Below are 23,523 nucleotides of genomic sequence, written 5' to 3' on the forward strand. Positions count from 1 at the left end.
AGAGTTCCATTCGTGAGAAAAGGGGGGTGGGTTATATTGACAAGGCTTGACAGAGGTTCAAATATAACTTCATATTTATTAGTTATTTGTTTCTTTATATCAGCATCCAGTCTCCAGTCTCCGTGTTAACACTTCCTGTTTACATTTCGAGCGTGACATCATCGACTACGGCAAGCTTACAAGCTCAAAACGCAAACCGTAAACAAAACCCAGAGCGCACCAAGACTGAAGTGTGTACACAAACTAGAGGGGGGAGAGGGGGGGGAGTTCGGCACGGAACTCGGAATAAGGACGGCACGGAGCTGATTCGACCCCGATGTTGAGTGAGAAAGCCCCCTGATACACAAGCTTGATACGTGACGGCCTCCGTACTACTCTGACGTCACTCAGGAAGAAGTAAACACCGGTCAGGTTAGCCATAGATATCTATAGAACAGCATATACGACTAGACTGTATCGTGTCATCCCTGTAAGCGACTGGTATTAAATAACCATCTACGCTCACCTGCCTACCTCTCGTCTTTTCTACAATAGCCACTACAGACTGTGGGGCTTCCTCCTAACTAGCTATGTAGTAATTGATTGATTGAACACTTTATTAACAGATTGCAGAATGGGTACAATACAGTACGGCTCAATACACACAATTGTTAAGGGAATGCAGACCATCATAACATACACGACATACAGATAGACAGTACTGCTACATCTATACATTTATGACATACCAGATTTGCTACAAGGTTGAAGGTTCACCTGAAAATTGCCATTCAAGCAACTACTTTAATAAAGACTCTCTTAACTTACGTCACTTAGAATGAATAGCCTCCCAGCGAATAGTCTGAGCCCGCAGCTTCATTCATGTTTACAAGTTGTTTTCACAACAGGTCTACATTTGCTACGGCAGCACAGCTATTAACGTTACGGTACTTCTTGGCATTTACATTTAACGTCATCGCATACTTTGTTTAATCTGTGATTAAGCAGTGTTATTATGAAGCTTGAAACTGACTTTATCTCGTCGTGTTATTAGTACGGTCTGTGGGACCGTTCCACTCCAGGAAATACCCGGAGCCCTCGACCCAGTCCCAGCTGTCTCACATGAACAATGGCGATTTGCGAGTTTAGATATAATTCTAACGTTAAATATAAAACAACTATTAAATTCACTGCATAACCCAGATACCTACCAGCTCATTTTGACGGGATATCTATTCCAGTTTCATTGGGTAGTTTGTATCTCTTCAGAGGACCTCATCCCTTTTCTCAGTCAACACTCCAGAGCAGAACAGGAAGTCGGAAGCTTGTTATGTGTTCGGGTTTCCTCAGAGGAAGTTGCTTGGCAACTTTTAGGTGTAAAATAGGAAAATATGTTTTTTTTTATTTCAATAAATGTTGGGTTTGAAATGTTTATTGGACAATTAAGGTATTTTCTCTCTGTATGTGTGTGTGTGTGTGTGTGTGCGTGCGCGCGTGTAGCTATTCAAACAAGCTGTAATAGTATCATTTTCTTTATTCAAGTACTTACATAGAAATAACAAAACAATTGCATTACAACAAACTGAAGTGCCAAGTAAACAGGGGAAGACGTCTCCCCATCACAAGGATATAGTAGCCTAAAGTTCCTTACAATATTCAGTTCATAAAAGGACCTTATTATAAGGTAATAGAAAAACATGAAAAAGGCTAAAGACATCCACAACATTTTTTTAACAAGACCCCTTGTTTTCTAAAAAATAAAAAATAAAATAAAATACAAATAAAAAAGCCAACAAAATAGTTAATCTCAGTGTGTGTTTCCAATTGCCTGTCTATAATTGTTGTTCCGTTTTTTCCAATTTCACCCAATGTGACTTCTATTTTCATGCATAATAAAGTAATTGAGCACCCCCTTCAGAATCTTGGGGTGGCCGTTTGGAACATTTCCGTGCACATGCAAACATGAGGATATACTCTAATGAAAATTAAACACAACAGAAAACAGTGAGTATTATGACGCCATCTTAACACCAGTGCCACAGTAATGTCACTATTGACCACAAAATCCCTGATGCCACCTCAGTCCAACGCGGTGAGATGGGTATCCCGTCATATCTACACAATATTAAACCTCTTTAACATGTTTTTGTTTCTAGTTTTTGTGTATCATTTGTCTTGAGGGGACAACGCCATGAGATTAAATCAAACAAGTAAACACAAACATTTGCACAAGGCTGCCTTCAGCAGTAAGCTGCTGAGGTCACATTTATGATTTGTTGCTTTTGTGGAGTTCTCATTGCTTATTGTTCTTGATCATCCAACCCTGCAACCCAATTTGGCACAAAGATGGCTGCTAATGTTGGCTCAGGTCCAACATGGAACAGAAAATGAGGATGAAGCGAGCTTCTATCTGAGAGTGTTTAGTCGTTCTGAATCATTCATTCACTATTGGACAAAGGAACTGACGAACATAAAAGACGGTCATACCTCGCGGTATAGTATTGAGACATGGTTTGTTTTTAACACACTGTCATGATTGTACTTAAGAATTTGCTGCAGCGTCTATTGGCATTTATTCTCCAGATTGACTGGCATGATCTATGAATTCATAGGGGGGTTGTGTAAGTATGTCACACTGTGTGAGTATGAGCATGTGTGTGTGGGGAGGGGGGTATCATGTAAAAAAAAAATGGTACAATCTCTCTTTCATATCCCATTGACGAACTGTCACAACACAAAACATTCAGATGATGTGACAGATGATACATTGAGTTTGCAAAGTTGTAATTACATGGCTTCTGGGAGACAGATGGAATTATTCTGGCGTAGTCCCCGCCTTGCTCTGCATCATTCCTTAACACATAGCAAGATAAATACCGTTTTCTTTCAAAGGAGACCACATTTTGTGCTATAATTAAAAGCGTCCATTCACACTAGCGAGTGTCAAATCAACAATGCATCCATATGATCTCCTTCAGTGAGAGATGACAGTTGGTTTTTATCATTCTGGGTTAAACAAGTTGCAAGATAATAAACGGGGTACATCTGTACATCAAATGATTCTTGATGCCTTATAATAAAATGTAAGCATATTATTTTAACAGGAATTATATTCCCTACTGTCATGTATAAAGGTCATTACTCGAGGCATCCAATCAAATGTATACATTTGGTCCACGATTATATTCATTGTTAGGGATAAGAAATGCAAGTTTAATTTTCAGGATGTTGCTCTGATAGGGCAGATCTGTATGGGGAAAGGTCCAAGAATAAAACTTCACAAAAAACGATTTAGAATTAGACGTTACTGTACGTGTGAACTCTTCAACTATCTCAAAAAGTGCAAGGAGGTCTGTTCATTTACCCAATGTAGATGAGCTGAGAAAAGACTCTCTGAGGCCAAATTAATTGGAAAATAAGTGGACACTTGCCAGGAAGCTCAGCAACGAAAACTGGTTCGCACAGGAAAGAGGGGAGTATGGCCCTGGAAGCTGGTTTGAGAATGAAGCGTTCCCAGTGGCAAAGCTTTCACTAAACCTGTCTTGACCATTGCATTTTTTAGTCAATATGCCCCTTAAGTTTGATTGTTGTGCAATGACCAGTAAAGCATTTGTCCAAGTCTGCAATAGCAAAACAGTGTATATGATTACTCTGTCTCTTGCCCAACAAACAATTCCTAACACATGCAAAGTACACAAAAATGGCAATGAAACCAGATGAGACAAGAATGGCGTATGAAGTATAGGACAGCACAAAACACAATGAAAACTATAAGAGGGGGGACACTATGTTGCAAAACTGTTTAAATAGTCATTCTTCAAATGAATACAAAGCCAGTGAAGAGAAATGGCAAATAATCCATGTGGACAATACCACCATTTATGACTATTGGGTTCTACAGTATGTCATTCTTACCTTGATTTACCTTACCTTGTTTTAATAGCTCAGACCAGTGTCCAGCATCGGTTTCCTTTATTTAGATACTTGATAGCCAACTCTGCGATAAATCATAACGTTGAATAAAATTGTTATGCTAAGCTCAGATGCGTAAACTTTTTCTGAGAAACTGCTCCATTGAGACACATTGCAGTGCTGGAAGAACAGCCTCCTGTTGCCTCCATTTCCTCCCCTTTAGACGCCGTGCTGATGCAGAGAGGCAACGGCGGAGAGAAAAGTGATACCTCGTAGGATAACAGAGCATGAGGTCATTATGCATTTTCAAGAAGTCCTTTTCAGATAAACTGGAGGACGATATGAGAACGATATAAAGTCAGCGGCAAATGGATCCTCAAGGCAAGAATGACATAGGAACCACATGTGGGTAAAATCCAATCGTTCAGCCTCTTATTCATTTGTGGACAATCACTTCTCATGTTACAAGCTTGTGGACCTGGATAGCTGCTCACCATTTAGTGGTCTGATGATGTTTGTCTGCTTACAGTGGGAGAGATGTGTTCATTGAAAATTCGGATTGTATCCAAAATGGAAATATTCAAGCTGTTCAAAAAAACAAAAAACGTTTTTGTTTATTCAAAGAAGACATTAGTGCTTTGCTGCTTTCTTAAACCACTCAGGCGACCACTTTAAAGCATAACATAAGAAATTAGATACTTTTTCAAATGGAAGATAAGACACCTCATTTGGCACCTGTCTTAATGCTCCAAAGACTTTTTGCAATGACTTATGACCACAAAATAGTCTGCATTATAACTACGTTACAGAAAGCTTTTAAGACACATTCCGCACAAGCATTCAGTCAATTGAAAGTTTGTGTATGCAGACATTTGTATTTACATGCACATAAATGCACAATTTAATACTTAATTATGGTGCATTTGACAGATTGAGTACAAAAGTTCTACTCTAGCTACCGGCATACATATTTGTATACTGTACAAAAATATCTCTCCCTTAGTTTACAACTCAATGTCTCAATATAGTAAAAAGCTGTAAACATGGATTTCGATACTTAAACTTCTCACACTGTGCTGCTTATGTTTTCGCAGCTTTGAAATTAAGTCATTTTAGTTTTCTTTCTCTCTTTCTTTTTTCTTTTTCTTTTTTACATTGTGTCTAAGTACATGCACAATACTGTGAAGCACAGACAATAGGCCTTTTTTATCTTTCCTTTCATCCAGATTTTTATTTGTATTTAATTTTTTTGGAACCCAGCGCCAGATATAAGTGCTTTTTATCCTTTCTCTCTCAGCTGTCAGTTTACGGGGGGGTTGTTTGTAATCTTAATTAATATGCTGCACCTATATAACAGTGACCTGAAGAAAATTCAAAGAAATGCAACTAAATAAGTGAACGGTAAAAGAAATTTTAAATAATAATAAATCACTGAAATTATATCTGGTAACACTACATGAAGCCAGCGCATAAGAAGGCGACGAGACTTCGAAAAAGCAATGATGTCTTAGAACTTAAGAACAACCGTGAGATGACTGTGATCATATAAGTTCATTCACATGTAACAGATTCACTGCATTGTAAGCAGATATTACACTGTGTCTGTGTCTGCGGATGTAAATGAATGAGTAAGGGTAAAGACACTGCTTGCTGCAGGTGTGTTGGTGTGTGTGTTGGTGTCATAGTTACGTTTAAAATGACATGTCAAGGCAGGTTTTTAATTGGGTATACCCTGGGGAGTTCTGACCCACTGAGCCATATTCTGGATCGGGCAGAATTATGCAGATAAAACTAAATCTCAGAAGAAATGTTCTAACATTTTGGTTGACTAATCGCTGCTTTGAATTAATGTGTGGACTATGCTGATATCTTTGTTGTTTGGCAAATGTCAGGCACAATAATGAGAACAAGGTTGGCCGTATTACCACAATACATTTGGCACATTCTTTTGAGAAAACAACATTCAAATATAAAAAATACTATACTTAAACAAAAAACAACAAAATGACAGTCAAGTGCCACTAATTAGGTATCAATGACAGTACACAAATACAACCAATTGCACTTTTAAACAGCCCAATAAAATAAATGCATACATCCCAGACAACTCAGCCTTTTCTAATCTCCATGGTTGTTCTGTCTATTTCAACCCCTATGATGGATTCTGGAATCCTTCCAATTTATAAATTCTTAGTAATTATTTTTTTCATACGACCGGATCCACCTCCGAATCTACAATTATACCCTAGTCTCTTGGACAAAATGTACCACGGCGCCCCTCTAGTTTGTTGGCACTGTGTTGTGGCTGAGCCCCTGCATCGCTCGACAGGGAAGAGCATCGCCTCCCATCCCCCTCCTACTTTAACTAAGGACATCCATCTGAAAAATAGAGGAGGGACAAATGAAAACAAAAGGGGATGTTAAAGAGAGTAAAGAGTCACCTATTCATCTCCCAGTGGACGGGATCCCTTCCTCTTCAGTGTCTTTATGGGAACATGGCTGAGGGTCCCGGTCTACGCACAGGTAGTGACGGTCATGATGGTCCCACCACCGCCCCCCACCGTGCCACAGGAGCTAGGCGGAGAGCTGTGGCTGCCGGCGGCCCCACTGCCCTTGTCGGCCGGCTTCTTGTCCTTCTGTTTCAGGTGAACCTTAGAGTGCCTCTTGCGCTCGTCGCTCCGGGCAAACTTGCGTCCACAGAACTCGCAGGAGAAGGGCTTCTCGCCCGTGTGCGTGCGGATGTGCGTGGTCAGGTGGTCGCTGCGGCTGAAGGAGCGCATGCAGATTCTGCACTGGAAGGGCTTGTGGCCCGTGTGGATGCGGAGGTGACGCGTGAGCTCGTCTGAGCGCGAGAAGCGCCGGTCGCAGTTCTCCGCCGGACAGGCGTGGGGCCGCTCGTGCACGGGCGTCTTGCTGGGCCGGTTCGGGTACTTCCGTGGCCGGATGGGCTTGAGGGTCAGAGTCTGCGGCGGCTGGTGGTGCAGGGGGGCGTGCTGCTGGCCGCCGAGGAAACCCGGGTGGATCTGCTGCTTGTCCTTGAACGCCCTGATGGTTTCCAGCGGCGTGATGGGCGGCGGGTTCACTCGAATGGGGTCCATGGACTGGAAGGGCTTGTGCTCCATCACCCCAACCTCCCCTTGGTGGTGGAAGAGGTTGTAATCGGGTATCATAGAGAATAGGCTCCCGTCCATAGAGGGTTTGGCGGTGGAGTGATAGTCATTGCTTGAATAGGCTAGGGCCGTGCTAGTGGCTGGGCTGTGATGGAAGGAGACCTGGTCCTGGTACAAGTCGCTGCAGGTGGAGTAGCCGGGCAGAGGCGGACCGTACACCTGCTCCATGTCTGACGCCTGACCACCCATGCCGGCGGAGGACGAGGTCTGCGTCGTCACAGTGCCAGGTGACGGAGAGACGCCCAGGATCCCCGCGCTGACTAAACTAATGATATTGTTGTCAGAGCACCAGCCAGAGCTACCGATGCTGCCTGATGGAGGAGTGTCAAAGGCAAACTTTCCCAGATAGGTGACTGTCTGCCCACTGCGGTTTGACTGGAAGCTGGATCCGTACTGAATCTCTGCGGTTCCTTTTTCACTCCCCATGCCCAGATCCATGATATTATCTGGATTGGAGTGAAAAAACAGGTCGTGAATACATCATTCATGCGGTGGCTAAAACATAAATATGAAATGCAATGCCGAAGAGAAGGAAAGGCCTGGTAAAGTCATAATGTTGTACAGCGTGTTGGAATAACAAACTAGAGATAAGGTCTAGAGAAAAATCTACTAAATTAGACTAGACGTAAGAACTTGCTTGATTTCAGTGACAGTCCTCGGTTTGTCCAAAATTCAGCTTCTCTGCATATCCCACTAATAGTCTGCCAACAAGAGATCAAAAATAAAAGCAGTCCAGTACAGTTTCATGGAGAAGAATGTGAGCACCGTCAGACCTGTAAGTTAACTGACTGACTCCTGCGTCTGAGACGGCGCTGTCTCTCTCTCTCTCTCAGATCCCACAACCTCTCATAAATCACAAACTAAACACCCCCCTTTGATCCAGTCATTCTGTCCCACTGGTCCCACGGGAGAGCAGCCAAACTGAATGGCAAAGATCTGATTTCTTAACTGCAGGGAGAGAGAGGATTATGAAAAAAGCACAACGCCGCTATATGACGCTCAGGGATTCAAAACATATTTTGCAATGTGGCGAATTCAGGGCCACTTTGTAGCCTTTATGACATAAGCTGGAGCGTTATTTTACAGGATCTTTCTGTGTCGTCTGTAAACCAATTAACTTATTCCAAAAGTTAAGACCGAAAATATCAACGGTATGGCTTGAGAGTGGATACCTTGGTGCTCTTTGAGGTTAGATTTGTGAAGACATTTCAACTGAATTCTTACACAAACAGACGCAGCCCTTCCTTCAGTTTGCAAGAGATTATACACAGGGGTGCTTATATATTCAGCCCCAGTAATTACTGTCTGTTTACCAGAATTTGGCTAAAGGCAGATCACGATGAAACAAACAAAACCAAAATTACATACATTGCGTAAGACTATTCAGCACAGGAGGTACACACAAACATGTGACATTTTTGGCATAATTTTTGTTTTTTGAAAGTGACATTGAAATACCAAGCCTGCAATGGCATTGGTATTCTCAAACATTACAGTCTCTCTCTCTCTCTTTGTGATCATTTGAGTTGAACATGAATTACTGCCATCATTGTTTTGGTAGTTCTTGTGGTGTAAAGGCAACACCTGACCCACCTGTATCCCATACAGAACGTGATACTTCTATGAGCTTTTCCCTATAATTCATATTTTGTAAAAATTCTAAAACATGATTTGAGTGAGAAATGAACAGTCTATGCTGTAAATTTAACAACGACCACGACGTAATTAAAGGGGAACTATCTTATAAATGGCCTTTTTGAGTGTTTAGCATTGTTTCCTAGCTATGTGAACTTATATTAATATGATCTATGTCTCAAAATTCTCATATTTGTGCATTCTTCCAATTCTCCTCTCACAATATTCACCCTCACTGAACTGAGTCGTTTGAAAATGTGCCCTATATGTGCCCCAAATAGTGAAAGAAATAGTAAAATAGTTCCCCTTTAAAATAATACATGGGAGGTGCACAGTATCAACTTTCTCCAGTTCAGTTTAAAAAAAAACTTCAATCCAGTCTTCTATAAAATGCATAGGCTATTTATAATAAATGTGATATATCACGGAAATAATGCAGCTAATTATGTTCACAAAGTGATTTGAAATATATACGCTTTAAAACCTGGAGCATGAAACCGTGAGAAAACGCAATAGGCCGAACACAACAACGTTGTCTTATTAAAATCCTATATATTGACAAATTATTTATCAATTTAAAATGTGTTTTCAAGACAGGCTCAGTGAGATATAGCTAATTGTGAACAATATCGCCGCGCCAGGTGGTCTTTTCAATTAACCCAATAAAAAAATATTTTGTTTACAAGTTCAACATTGACCTATTGCCTCGGAAGTTGACGCTATAAATCAGGGTTTGCTAAATTGGCACTAAGAGAATGAACAGGACACTGTATGCATGCCATCTAATCTAAATGATAGTGTAGTTTAAAATGACAACGGGGTTTAATTTAACAAATCATCAGGCCGAGCGATAAGATATACAGAAAGTACGAGGTTTACGGACCTATATTTTAAGCGTGGCACGCACGCACGCACGCACGCACGCACACACACACGCACACACACACACACTGACACGCGCGCATGCAAGAGGGCATGGGCCATCACAAAATGTGTGACATATGCACGTGAATATGAATGAAGTCATTATATCTCAATTATCTCCAGAAATGATTATTGCCTTAAACATATGAGTATTACTGATCAATACAATGGTATGTTGGGCTACTCTTATTTTCTCATAGCCTTAATGACAATCTGAGAGGACTTTGTCTTTAAGTGAAACAACGCATTTTATAACAACTGTTTAGGCCGCTCGTGTTAATAACTTTAACTTGTTCAGGTACTGACGAGTCGCTCACACGATTCACTCCTGTTCAACCTGACATCGAGCTTAGCATAAAAAGTTGTTGAGATCAATACAGTTGCTTTCGCAAGGCAGTTTGAATTCCAACACATTTTCAACACAATCACATTTTCACATAGTCTTGGTGACTGGTCTTTTATATATATAAATATATATATATTATATATATATCAAATGTATATAGACTGTGCATTGTTACTTATATCTCTCCGTAAAATGTATTCAACCGGAGGATGTATCTGTGCGTAACAGCCAAGCGCAAACAGGTGCCGCAGCAGCGAGACGAGCGCTCCAAGCTCAGACAACTGTTGCGCCTCACTGCGCGCTCCTTTTAACGCTTTTAACCAAATTCATTACAAACAAACAAAAAAGTAGTCGAATGCTTACCCGGGTTCATATGCGAATAGTGGTTAATAGAATCCGAACTGGTGAAAATATTCATAGACGTCGGAATCTCCTCTTCTGGGTAGAGGGTGTCGGGAAGCGTGTTTATTAAACTGCTCATGATCATAGGGAGCTGCTTCTCCGCCAGTTTCCCTGTCATAGCAGTTCTTCAGTCTGACATAAATGACAGTGTGCAGGTATCCAGACAGTTAAAAACAGCAGACAGTGCTCTCAAATGTGAAAACACAAAGATGGTGATATATAAAAAATAAAAATAAAATAGAGAGGAGCAGGAATCCTAATTGTTTGTATCCCAAGTTCCCGCGGACACAGCGCCGGTCTCACCTTGTAAAGAGAGAGCTGTATGACCACAGGCTATTGTTATTAATCTAATCACTGAGAAAACTGATCTGCTTGTGGGGAATTTGAAGTCTGTGTGAATCAACGGTACGATGGTGTGTGTGTTGGCTGCACGAGAGCAGTGCTACATGCTCTATTGGCGCTATAGGGGACTCCAGGCTGCCTGTATTAAGTAGGGGGGCGGGACCTGTCTGTGACGTAGATGACCATATATGGATAGGCTGCACAAAGCGAGGCAGTCCACCGCGCGTCAGCCTGTGGAAACATTAGAAGCAAGGAACCAAAGTTACATTTTAGATGAGGGCTTCGTCTGTACCGGGATAAGCCTCTGGCTCGTGTGTTCCTGTCCCGAGTTGGAAATGGCATTCGTGCACTATTTCTGATAGAGCTTACACTATACTGTTTATTCTGTCGTTATTCATCATTGTGGATGGAACATATACTCTCTTTATCGACCAAGACACCTGTGCTTAATATTGGCTATGGGCGAAGATAGACGGTTAAGGTACCGGTGTTACAATCGTGCCATTGATGTTTGTTTGTGTGTTGTTCACCGTCTAGAAGAGCCGTCTATTAAACATCTATTGAAACTTTTAGATTTTAAACTTGGAATTAGAAATATGACAAATAAATGTCAACGCAGGATAGGTCAGATACAGTACCACATTATTATTATTAAACACACACATATATATATATAACGGAGAGAGATAGTGTATGTGTGTGTGTGTGTGTGTGTATGTGTTTGTGTGAGCGTGCTTGTGCCGTTGTGCGTGTGCACCATAAGAGCGAAAACACAATTGTTGCTATTTCCTACTTACTGTATATTCTGTATATTCATATTCCGGGCTCTCATGTGTTCTAAATGTTACAGTTCTAGTTCCATATTCTCGTTCTTATATTTCCATTCCTCATCAAAAAGCACGTATAGGGCTTGGGCAAGTTTGTAAATAATTGTTTTGTTTAATATTTGCTCCCATGGAGGCCTAACTGCATAAATGTAAATAGCTTGACTGTCCCATATTGCAGCGCATAGTTAAAAACCTGTTGTTATGCAGCAACGCTGGTTTACAAAGACCACAATTGACTGAATTAAACGCTTGTAAATATTGCAAGCGCGTTGTAAATCCACAGGCTTGCCTTTGAGCGCCATGTAGCCGCTAAAGTGGAAACTCCAAATATGGCAGTGATCCGGCCCCGCCCCTTACGGTCTGTATTTGGTTCTAAAGTTCCGGTTAAACTGGTAGCGGAAAAGTGATCGGCCACGAGAGGAATCGCACGGCACAGGACAAAACGAAAACGTCATGGGTGTCTTTTCACCAATGTAACTAGTACACTCTGTTTACCTAATAAATAAAACAAATATATCCCATAAGCTGTTTTGCCATGCAACATTTGAACAGGCAGCAATTATGTGGGCTACTGGCCTGGCCCATATGTTATAGTATAGGCCTTAGACAACTTGGCATCATCATCATCATCATCATCATCATCATCATCATCATTAAAAATCGAAAGTTAGAGGCAAAGTTCTCTAAAAGACTAAATCTATTCTTAGTCGACAGCTTTTTGAAGACGTTCCATCCAGATGCAGTCCTGCAAAAGCTAACCTTCATCTATTGGTGGAAAATGCAGCATTATGGTGACAACTGTCACTGACAACAACACGGGTGACCGTTTCCAGAATTGACAAAATATTGAATGGAATGCGATTACGGACTTGACTATTCAGACCTGAGAAAATAATATTACCTCAATGAACTGAAAGTGGAAAATGTGTGGGATAATGTGTCTGAATCATGCTTGGCATTAGGGGGACTTGAACAAACAGAACAGGCGAAGAACTACCGCGTCTCATCTCCATATGCAGGGTGTGTGTGTGTGTTCGTGTAATGGTACGTGTGTGTGTGTCATTCATAAACACCACGTGTCCACTATACATTTCTTCCCAGCTTAGACATGCTCCCCTTTGAAACCAATGGTTCCCGCGTCATGACTGATGGCCGCACGACAGATTGAGCTAGTTCAAAAACACCCGTTTTAATTAGACCAGGGCTAGTATTTCTACCAGAGGGAGTTTTTAACAGACTTCCTCCAACTGTTGCATTCACCTCACCTAAACCTCACACTCCAGAGACGTCACAACGGCGAGCCCGGTAATCCAGGTCGAAAGGTACTGGTGTTACAATCGTGCCATTGATGTTTGTTTGTGTGTTGTTCACCGTCTAGACGAGCCGTCGAGTCCAGCAGGATGAGCAGCCATCCAAAATGATGGAACCGTTTAATTGAATTGATTGATTGATTGAAAACTTTATTAACATATTGCAGAATAGGTACAATACAGCACAGCTCAATACACATAATTGTTAAGGGGATGCAGACCAGAGAAATACTTTCATCTTGTTTACATTTTCAATTCATCATAACATATATGACATACACGACATACAGATAGACAGTACTGCTACATCTATACATTTATGACATACTAGATTTACAAATACAGTACTGTTTGTGATCCAAAAAGAGTCTAAAAAAGAGAGTATATACATTTGATGTAGAAACTGTACATTGGAGGAGGTTGGGTGGGGTGGGGGCCTGGGGTTGGGTAGGCGGGGTGGGGGAAACTGTACAACTGTACAAGCAAAACTGTACATTGGAACCCTTTCACTACCACACTACAGGTTAACCTTTCACTACCACACTACAGGTTAACCTTTCACTCTCACACTACAGAAGGTTAACCCTTTCACTGCAACAATACAGAAGGAGGTTAACCCTTTCACTACCACATGACAAAGGGTTAACCCGTTCACAACCACACTACAGAAGGTTAACCCTTTCACTACCATCTGTAGTGTGGTAGGGAAAGGGTTAACCTTCTGTAGTGTGGTGGTGAAAGGGTTAAGGTATGGAGTTGTATTTAAGTTTCCCCCCAAAATTCTATAGTTCAGTTTTGAAAAAGTGTGGCCACACATCTGAAAGGGAAGCATGCTATTGAATTATGTTTCTATCAGAGCTTTACTGAACTCGTCAACTCTATTGTGTGTGGTATGTGTATGTCGGTGGACTACTCCAGATCAATGATTATTACAGTGAGTCCTATTTATTTTAAAAAGAATGAAGGGAACCTCACACCTCATTGAATGAATGAAGAATTTTTTTTAAGGGAATGCCACCAGTCTTATGAATTCACATTATTCCTGTGCCCCCAGGCCAGATCAGTTAATATTTTTAAACATGCACCACTATCTCCAAAACGTATAGGAATCGTGAAGAGAATGGTTGCATTTGTGATGTAATCTAGATGAGAAATACAGGGGCCTCCTCATTGACAATGAATGAGACACTTGTGTGAACTCTTCCCAAGTGAGGTTTAAAATCTGGTTCAGACAATTGGGTCTCATTCCCGAACGGATTTACGACCAAAAATGTCCTCTTAGGCAGATTTCTGCCCATTTAAGACATATTAGGGCTGGTAGCGTGATTCCCCAAATTTTCCTGAGCTCAGATTTGAGCGTGGCTGAGAGCAGAGTTAAGAGTGCTGAGGAGCACACTTATGATTGATTGACTAATTGAACATTTTATTAACTTGACAGACTGTGTTCTCATAGTGATTCCTTCATGTTAACGCTACAGGCCTCCTTGGAATTAATTACTTAATCATAATTAAAATAAATATGACAATATTTGTACGATAAGAAATTACGCATTTGATGTCGGAAAAATAAATAATATGGATTCATCTGATCACAGGGCAGCTGGATTAACCATATCTGAACCAGCTATTTTGGACAAATGTATAATTACTTTAATTACTCAGATATTCAAACACAATTATGCAATTATTGTGAAATGATTGAAAATAATAATTATTTAATGCCTTCTGTGGAATTTGTATTTCTTATTTGTTACACATCTGTTTTAATGATTAATTATATACATTTGAAAGAATGCAGGTCAACATGCAATATATCCCATTGATTGGTATACAATGGGACAGACCTTTGTTTGATATAGCTATAAACCTGCATTCCTTCGAATATAACATTAATCAATTAAATTTATATTGAAATACACTATATAGCCTATACACCAACACTGAAATGACAGTGGATAAATAAATAAATAAGAACTAAAGCTAATCGCATGGAAATAGACTGCATTAATATTCCATAACAAGTCTTGTGTGCGCCAGTATGGCCTACGTGTCTAATGAACAGTATAGGCTTAATATATTCTAGTTACTTGTTTCATTAGGATTTAGTAGATACTATATATATGCTGTACCTATACTGTACGTAGGGCAGAGCATATAGTATCTACTAAATCCTAATGCAACAAGTCATTAATGGAATAATAAGCCTATACTGCGTTCATTCAATACGCCGTAATGCCATAGGCATTAATGGAATAATAAGCCTATGCTGCGTTAATTCATTACGCCGTAGGCTACAGCGTGTGTGTGTGTGTGTGTGTGTGTGTGTGTGTGTGTGTGTGTGTGTGTGCGCGCACGCGCTGCGGCAGGTGTACCACGAGCTGTACTATATATGATGACAATACATTAATCTAATCTCATTTCGATGGGTCACGCAAGACTCGCAAGGCACTTCCGCATCCATTTCCACACAGCTGCGTCATTACTTTGCCTTATAAGGAGCTCTGGAGGCGTTGTTTTGTATGCAAATGACCTGAACGGGGACGCGCTTTCGAGTTTGAGACATAATGCCATTCCCCAAGCAGATATCAGATCATATCACAGGTGCGACCGTTTGAGCCACTTAAGACATATTACCAGCACGTTGGGGACTCAGAGTAAACTTGTCATTGATTCTGTCTCAGTCGGTTCCAAGATAAGTCTTCCAAGAGAACTCTTTGGAAAATTTTGGGGAATGAGATGTCTATGGAGCCAGGCGGTGACATTACAAATTCAAGGGTTCTTTCTCTGATTTCTAGTTTTAGGAAAGAGTTCTGCACGTTTACAATATTTACTGGACTGTCTTGGGTCATAGGAATAACATGTGTATGTGAATTCTTAAAAATCTATGGTATTCCCCTTTATAGGTGCTGTAAAAGCAGCACGGTGGGGTAACACTGTCGCCTCACAGCAAGAAGGTCCCGGGTTCGATTCCCGCTTGGGGACCAGGTTTCCGCGATGCCAGGTACCCAGGTGGGTGATCTCCCAGGCCTTTCTGCGTGGAGTTTGCATGTTCTCCCCATGCTCGCAAGGGTTCCCCCCCCGATAAGAGAAACCCAATGGAAAAACATACACAACAACAGATTGCTAACGCTGTTGCATCCATGACGAAGAGGGGCAGGAGCACTTGGATGGTCCCCGGGCGTGGCTCACGCCACAGCCCTCGTCTGCTCCCGGCTGCCCTTGGGGGGAAGGACGACGGGATGGGTTAAGCGCAGAGGAGTATCGCATCGGCGACCCTAAAAGACAATGGGTCTCATTCCCCAAAATGTTCCAAAGAGTTCTCTTGGAGCCGACTGAGACAGAATCAATGACAAGTTCACTCTGAGTCCCCAACGTGCTGGTAATATGTCTTAAAGGGGAACTATTTTACTATTTCTTTCACTATTTGGGCACTTTTACACAATTCCTGTGAGTCTATGGAACACCTCTGTAATATATATATATTTTTTATTCATTGTTTTGTATTTCTAATCAAGTCCTCAAAAACAGCATTTTTCTACCTCAAGATTTCGAGCTGTTTTGAGCCTGGGCTCCTAAACCACTGCGCCGCGTCATGTTCGCCTGAACATTAACATGCAGCGGTGACTATATGACATCACATATAGGCACATTTTCAAACGACTCAGTTCAGTGAGGGTGAATATTGTGAGAGGAGAATTGGAAAAATGCGCCAATATGAGAATTTTGAGACATAGATCATATTAATATAAGTTCACATAGCTAGGAAACAATGCTAAACACTCAAAAAGGCCATTTATAAGATAGTTCCCCTTTAAGTGGCTCAAACGGTCGCACCTGTGATATGATCTGATATCTGCTTGGGGAATGGCATTATGTCTTAAACTCGAACGCGCGTCGCCGTTCAGGTCATTTGCATACAAAACAACGCCTCCAGAGCTCCTTATAAGGCAAAGTAATGAGGCAGCTGTGTTGAAATGGATGCGGAAGTGCCTTGCGAGTCTTGTCTGACCCATCGAAATGAGATTAGATTAATGTATTGTCATCATATATAGTACAGCTCGTGGACGTGGTACACCTGCCGCAGCGCGCACGCGCACACACACACACACACACACACACACACACACACACACACACACACACACACACACACACACACACACACACACACACACACACACACACACACACACAGTATACTGTAGCCTACGGCGTAATGAATGAACGCAGTATAGGCTTATTATTCCATTAATGACTTGTTGCATTAGGATTTAGTAGAGATACTATATGCTCTGCCCTACGTACAGTATAGGTACAGTCTGTACTTATACTGTACATAGGGCAGAGGCAGAGCATATATATAGTATCTACTAAATCCTAATGAAACAAGTAACTAGAATATATTAAGCCTATACTGTTCATTAGACACATAGGCCATACTGGCTCACACAAGACTTGTTATGGAATATGAATGCAGTCTATTTCCATGCGATTAGCTTTAGTTCTTATTTATTTATTTATCCACTGTCATTTCAGTGTTGGTGTATAGGCTATATAGTGTATTTCAATATACGTTTAATTGATTAATGATATATTCGAAGGAATGCAGGTTTATAGCTATATCAAACAAAGGTCTGTCCCATTAATAATAATAATAATACCATTGTATACCAATCAATGGGATATATTGCATGTTGACCTGCATTATTTCAAATGTATATAATTAATCATTAAAACAGATGTGTAACAAATAAGAAATACAAATTCCACAGAAGGCATTAAATAATTATTATTTTCAATCATTTCACAATAATTGCATAATTGTGTTTGAATATCTGAGTAATTAAAGTAATTATACATTTGTCCAAAATAGCTAGTTCAGATATGGTTAATCCAGCTGCCCTGTGATCAGATGAATCCATATTATTTATTTTTCCGACATCAAATGCGTAATATCTTATCGTGCAAATATTGTCATATTTATTTTAATTATGATTAAGTAATTAATTCCAAGGAGGCCTGTAGCGTTAACATGAAGGAATCACTATGAGAACACAGTCTGTCAAGTTAATAAAATGTTCAATTAGTCAATCAATCATAAGTGTGCTCCTCAGCACTCTTAAATCTGCTCTCAGCCACGCTCAAATCTGATCTCAGGAAAATTTGGGGAATCGCGCTACCAGACCTAATATGTCTTAAATGGGCAGAAATCTGCCTAAGAGGAACATTTTGGTCGTAAATCCATTCGGGAATGAGACCCAATGCATGCGTGTTTTCCGGTGTGTGTGTGTTAAAAACTAACCTGTGTGCCGCTAAAACATTGAGTGTCGTTGCATGCCGAATAAAGACCTCTGCGACAGGTCCTGCATTATTATTATTATTATTATTATTATTATTATTATTATTATTATTATTATTATTATTATTATTATTATTATTATTATTATTATTATTATTATTATTATTATTATTATTATTATTATTATTATTATTATTATTATTATTATTATTATTATTATTATTATTATTATTATTATTATTATTATTATTATTATTATTATATTATATTATTATTATGTAAGTGGTATTTATATGTTCAAATAAGTGGTCTATATGTTTAAATAATAGCTCTATATTCCGACAGCCATCGACAGAGTATCTGGTCAGTAACATGGGTCTCCCAGTCCCTCCGCTCTGCAGTAAAAAGAAAATACACTTTATCCAATCAGGAGAGAGAACTCCACACTGAAAAAAACGGTCTGACAAAAATAAGAAATAAACAGTAATTGTAAGCAAATTATGTGCATTAAACAGCTGAAACAATCTACCAGGCGTGGCAAGATTTCTTGAAATAAGTACAAATATCTAGGGTTCTCTCTCCCGATTGGATAACGTGGAATGGGATACCAGAAAAAGAGCTGAGGGACTGGGAGACCCATGTTACTGTCCAAACACTCTATATCAGTGATGGCTGTCAGAATGTAGAGCTATATATTTAACACTTATTTGAAGAAAAAAAAAACACCACTTACAGCACCTTTAAATGTTCACCTACAAAGAATTATGTCCCAATCTAATGTAACACTACTCCCACACATTTAGTTGTATTGCCTACTAGCCTGACTGTCCTTATTGTGATTATGTGGTTACCGGTATATGATTTATGATATTATGTATTAGGGGTGGGACGATACATCGATCCAGATCGATACATCGATGTAATTATCAACAATCGAATCGGATCGATGCGATGTAATAAGATCGATTCATATCGATACTCTTATTTTGAAAATCCTGTGGCGAGTCTCATATCCGCCCAAGAACAACAGCAGTAGCTCCGTGTGTGTAGATGTTACAGCATAGCATTCTCCCTTTCTGTGTGTGTGTGTGCGCGCGTCTTTGGAAAGACCAGATGAGGTCAGAGGAGTTTGATGTTATTTAAACATAAACAATATAATACATAATAAATGTAGGCCTATACATGATCATGCAACATCAACAAATTGTTGTAGGAACGGTTTGGGAGAGGGAGGTTGTGAGTTTTGAGTTCCAAAAAATGTAGCTTAAAGTTTAAAGGTCAATATATAAAAACGTGGCACTTTACAGTGAACAGGAGGTCTATTTGTATTAAAAACAATAGATTGATTTTCCTTTAAATGTCTGGAAGAGCTCAAAAATACAAATGTCAAATGATATTTTCATTACCTTTTTTTTGTTGATCTAAATGTTACTGATTGTGTTAAATGGGCATATGATATCATCTCATATCGATCGCAGGCACCTGAATCTAATCGTATCGTATTGTATCGTGAGAGACTTTGTGATATCGGCAAATATCGCATCGTTGTCCAAAGAATCTATATCGTATCGTATCATGATGAAACTGGTGATTCCCACCCCTATTATGTATATGTGTGCATATGTGTGATTATCATATGGTGTGCCTGCCATATGTGTGCCTGCCTATACAGTGTTTATACATGTATAGCTTTGATTTGTCCCTGTACACTGTTTTTATTTGTATTCTATTTTTTATTTTATTTTTTTAGAGAGATGCACAAAATGCCTAGAGAGTGAATGTACAGAATATGTTTTAAACTGTTTTTATATTAGCTTTAATATCCTTCTATTTTTTTCATTTTTTTCTGTTTCTTTTCTGGCTTAAACAGCTATCCCAGGGACTACACCTGAAAACTAGCAACCCTGCTAATGTTGGCATATTTACAGGTTTTTTTATTTGTATTAATTTATAAATGTATAAACTGTTGATTAATATACACTGTCCCTCAAATAAACTGAGTAAACTAAACTAAACTAGTTCCATTTAAAACACGTGGATCAACGGCAATGCAACTCCTATAGAACAGCCGGTCATTAGATGCAAACTAGTGAGGGAATTCCCTCTGAGATCACAGACCATGGGTGACCGGCTCACCGACAGAGTGGTCACTTTCCCCTGGGGAAGCCTTTGAGAGTGGAAAGTTGGCCGGCCTGGCTGGAATATGCCACCTGCAGGTCTATTTCCTCGACTGTGAGCTTGCGGTTGGTGACTCAGGTGTGCTGCTACAGGAGGGAGGTTGGTTACCTGACATCACTCCGACCACACAGCACCGTGTCGTTTGCATACGATGATTCCACGGAAGCATCACCTTGTCCTAGATGGATATCGGATTCATTTCAATGCAGAGCGGAAAAATACAAAGGCACTGTGGATGTATAATCAAATTATTTATTATTATTATTTTTCCAACTTCGCGTCGACCCCGTTATTAAAAGATGACCTGTCCTCCTAATACCGGTAGTCATAAATAGAAAATAATTTCTCTCCTAATTTGTCATCTTATTTTGAATCCAAGGCGTATGTGATCATTATGTAAATTCTAGTAACTGATGGACAACATAATATAACAAATACAATAAGTTAAACCTTTTCATTATCAGATTGAGGACATATGCATATATATTTATCAAAATGTAATTAATTAATTCATGTATTATTATTATACAAATTTTACAATATGTTATTGACTTTCTACACGTATATGGACAAAATACACCACAATGGACACACATTATGGACAGTGGCTCAGGAGGTAGAGCGGTAGGTTCCTGGTTCGATTCCCGCTCCTCCCGGGCATCGTGTCGAAGTGTCCTTGAGCAAGACACTTAACTCCTAATTGCTCCCGATGAGCAGGTTGGCAACTGGCATGGTTGTCTCTGCCGTCGGTGTGTGAACGTGTGAGTGAATGGGTGAATGTGAGGAACAAATATTGAAAAGCGCTTTGGATAAAATCGCTATATTAATGCACCATTCACCGTTTATTTACACATAAGTTACCAAACACAAGGGTGGGATAAGCAGGGATGGGACGTTGGGGAGTTAGCAGTTTTCACCCTGAGCAAACAAAGGATCACCCATATCGCCACCATTTGTTTTTACTTCAATAGAGAGATAGAGAGCAGTGTTGTAGTACTCGAGTCCTGGACTGATCTTCAGGACTCGTGACTCGACTTGGACTTGAGCACTGATGACTCGGACTTGAGCATTGACTGCATTCGGACTCGGAAGGTGCAGACGAGGACTCGGACTTGTTAATAAAAAAAAAAATACAAATAAAAATTGTAATAGGCCCTAATCATTTTGGCATAAGATATTGATGGCGAGTGCATTTGTTTGGCTATTGTGTCACAAAGTAAATAAACTCCCATTGAAATGGTGACCGCTGTCATTTATGTTTAATGTAGACCTTTTTTTTTATTTGTATGTCAGCTCTTTGACTGCCAGAGTGGAGTGGACTCAACCTTGAAGAATTTGACTCGGACTAGGGTAATGGGGACTCGACTCTGACTTGGACTCGGACTTCAACACTGGGGACATATTTTCTTTTTTTGTATCTCTCTTTCTCCGATTTTTTCTCTGTTTTCTCCCCGTCCCAATTTAGTCGTTGTGCCAATTCCCCCCCCTATCCTACCTGGTTGTTGTGCGCATGTTCTCCTACTGGTCGGTACAAGGGAACCCTGAAGTATCCACACGCTTCCTCCGACACGTGCGGCGAGAGCCAGTGGCTCTCTTCTCACCTGGCAGCGAGGGCTCTCATTGGTGAAGTGTAACACGTGGGAGGTCACGCTGCCTTCCTCAAGTCCTGCCTCCGCTGAGCAAGCGTCCAGACCTGACCTGTAGGCGTCGCTGTCCAACGCCACTTTCCCACCCATGGCTTCCCTCCCCCTAACCCAGCCAAACGAGTTAGTATAGCGATCAGCCCAAGCCAAGGCAATGCTGACTCCGGGAGTCGAGACCGCAGCCTCTTGCATTGGTGATGAGCGCAATCTCCGCTACGCCACCTGACCGCCCCTTAACACTGGGGACTTGAGACTCGAGATTTAGTGACTCGACTACAACACTGGTAGAGAGAACCCATTGCTTGGAGACACCTCACTCCTGAAAGACCCGCGGTAAGAAGGGGCCCGTTTGGGGGAGCTCCAGTAGCTCACCGCATATCTCGGCGCTATCTCTGCGTCGGGGAAAACCGTGCTCGTCACGGATCTGGGGGACACGAGTTCGATTCCCGGACCCGCCGTCATTTCTCAGAATGTCTTCCCCTGCTCTACATCCCGTTTCAACCTGTTTCTGTCGGTCATACTTGACCAGAAAAAGCGATAAACGCTAAAAAATAAAGTAAAAAAAGAAAGAAGGGTCCCGTTTGAATTGTTGGGCTGATCGTTTTGGCTTCATTTGCTTGCTGAGAGACTTGCACATCGAGTAAGCCACACCTTAACCAGAGTTTTGTGAAGAATCAATCTACAGTGAAGCCTTTAGACGGGGCGACAGTGGATCCGGAGGTAGAGCGGTCGTCTGGTAATCGGAAGGTTCCCGGTTCGATTCCCGCTCCTCCCGGGCAGCATGTCGAAATGTCCTTGAGCAAGACACTTAACCCCTAATTGCTCCCGATGAGCAGGTTGGCACCGTGCATGGTGTGAATGGGTGAATGTGAGGAACACATTGTAAAGCGCTTTGGATAAAAGCACTATATAAATACACCAATTACATCGGGGAGAACTAATGTGAACTAGGTGAAAGAACAATTTCACATGTGGCAGGGTGGCCTTTAGGGGGGGGCAGAGGGTCACAAGGTCGATCCCTGCAACAACCGACGTCTCCATCCCCCCGGTGTCCTCGAGGAAAGACACTGAGCCCCTACCTGCTCCAGGGACACTGCCAATGACTGACCCTGTGCGTGCGCTGACACATCTGGTGAAATGTGTCTCAGAGGAGGAGCGCTCTAATCCATTAATCGTGTTCTACAGACTACACATTCCAATGTAATCCACATAAGAGCCGGTGAAGCAGCAAGGAATGAGAGATGTATTCAGTGACGGTGTATTTTGAGCAAACTGAATGTTTCCCCCTGTCTCGTAAAGAGCTTCTTTTTCTTTATTTCCTGTGAACCTTCTGAATACCAGTGGTCCATTGTTACAGAGGATATGTTTTTGCCCGTGTGTGTTTGCACCATATCTCTAAAAGTAATGGCCAGTTTGTCATGAAATATGCTGTGAACGTTCATGACCCCAAGAGGAACAACCCCTTGAATTTGGTGACCTCATGACCTATTATCTAGTGCCACCATCAGGCTACTATTAATTTATGGTGGTCCGTGACATATCTCGACAAGTAATTG

General features: G+C 40.9%; 2 protein-coding genes across 2 annotated transcripts in view; both read right to left on the reverse strand.

Moving 5' to 3' along the window:
• bin3 (bridging integrator 3) overlaps nucleotides 1-1,307 on the reverse strand; it is a 131,216-nt gene extending 129,909 nt beyond the window's left edge. Inside the window, exon 1 of the mRNA XM_084322774.1 lies at nucleotides 1,191-1,307. Within this exon, the coding sequence (XP_084178900.1) occupies nucleotides 1,191-1,198 (8 nt within the window). The 5' untranslated portion in view covers nucleotides 1,199-1,307. The remainder of the gene's footprint in view (nucleotides 1-1,190) is intronic.
• A 5,097-nt stretch (nucleotides 1,308-6,404) lies between these two features.
• On the reverse strand, nucleotides 6,405-10,613 carry egr3 (early growth response 3; the record flags this gene model as incomplete). The annotated part of the gene is made up of 2 exons (XM_084322772.1): nucleotides 10,330-10,613; nucleotides 6,405-7,507 (listed from the first exon to the last, which is right to left on the reverse strand). Exons 1-2 carry the CDS (start codon nucleotides 10,484-10,486, stop codon nucleotides 6,405-6,407), a joined length of 1,260 nt encoding a protein of 419 aa, XP_084178898.1. The 5' UTR covers nucleotides 10,487-10,613.
• Nucleotides 10,614-23,523: the final 12,910 nt, after the last annotated feature.

Source organism: Notolepis coatsorum, assembly GCF_963971535.1.
Source record: "Notolepis coatsorum genome assembly, chromosome: 10".
Taxonomy (NCBI): Eukaryota; Metazoa; Chordata; class Actinopteri; order Aulopiformes; family Paralepididae; genus Notolepis; species Notolepis coatsorum.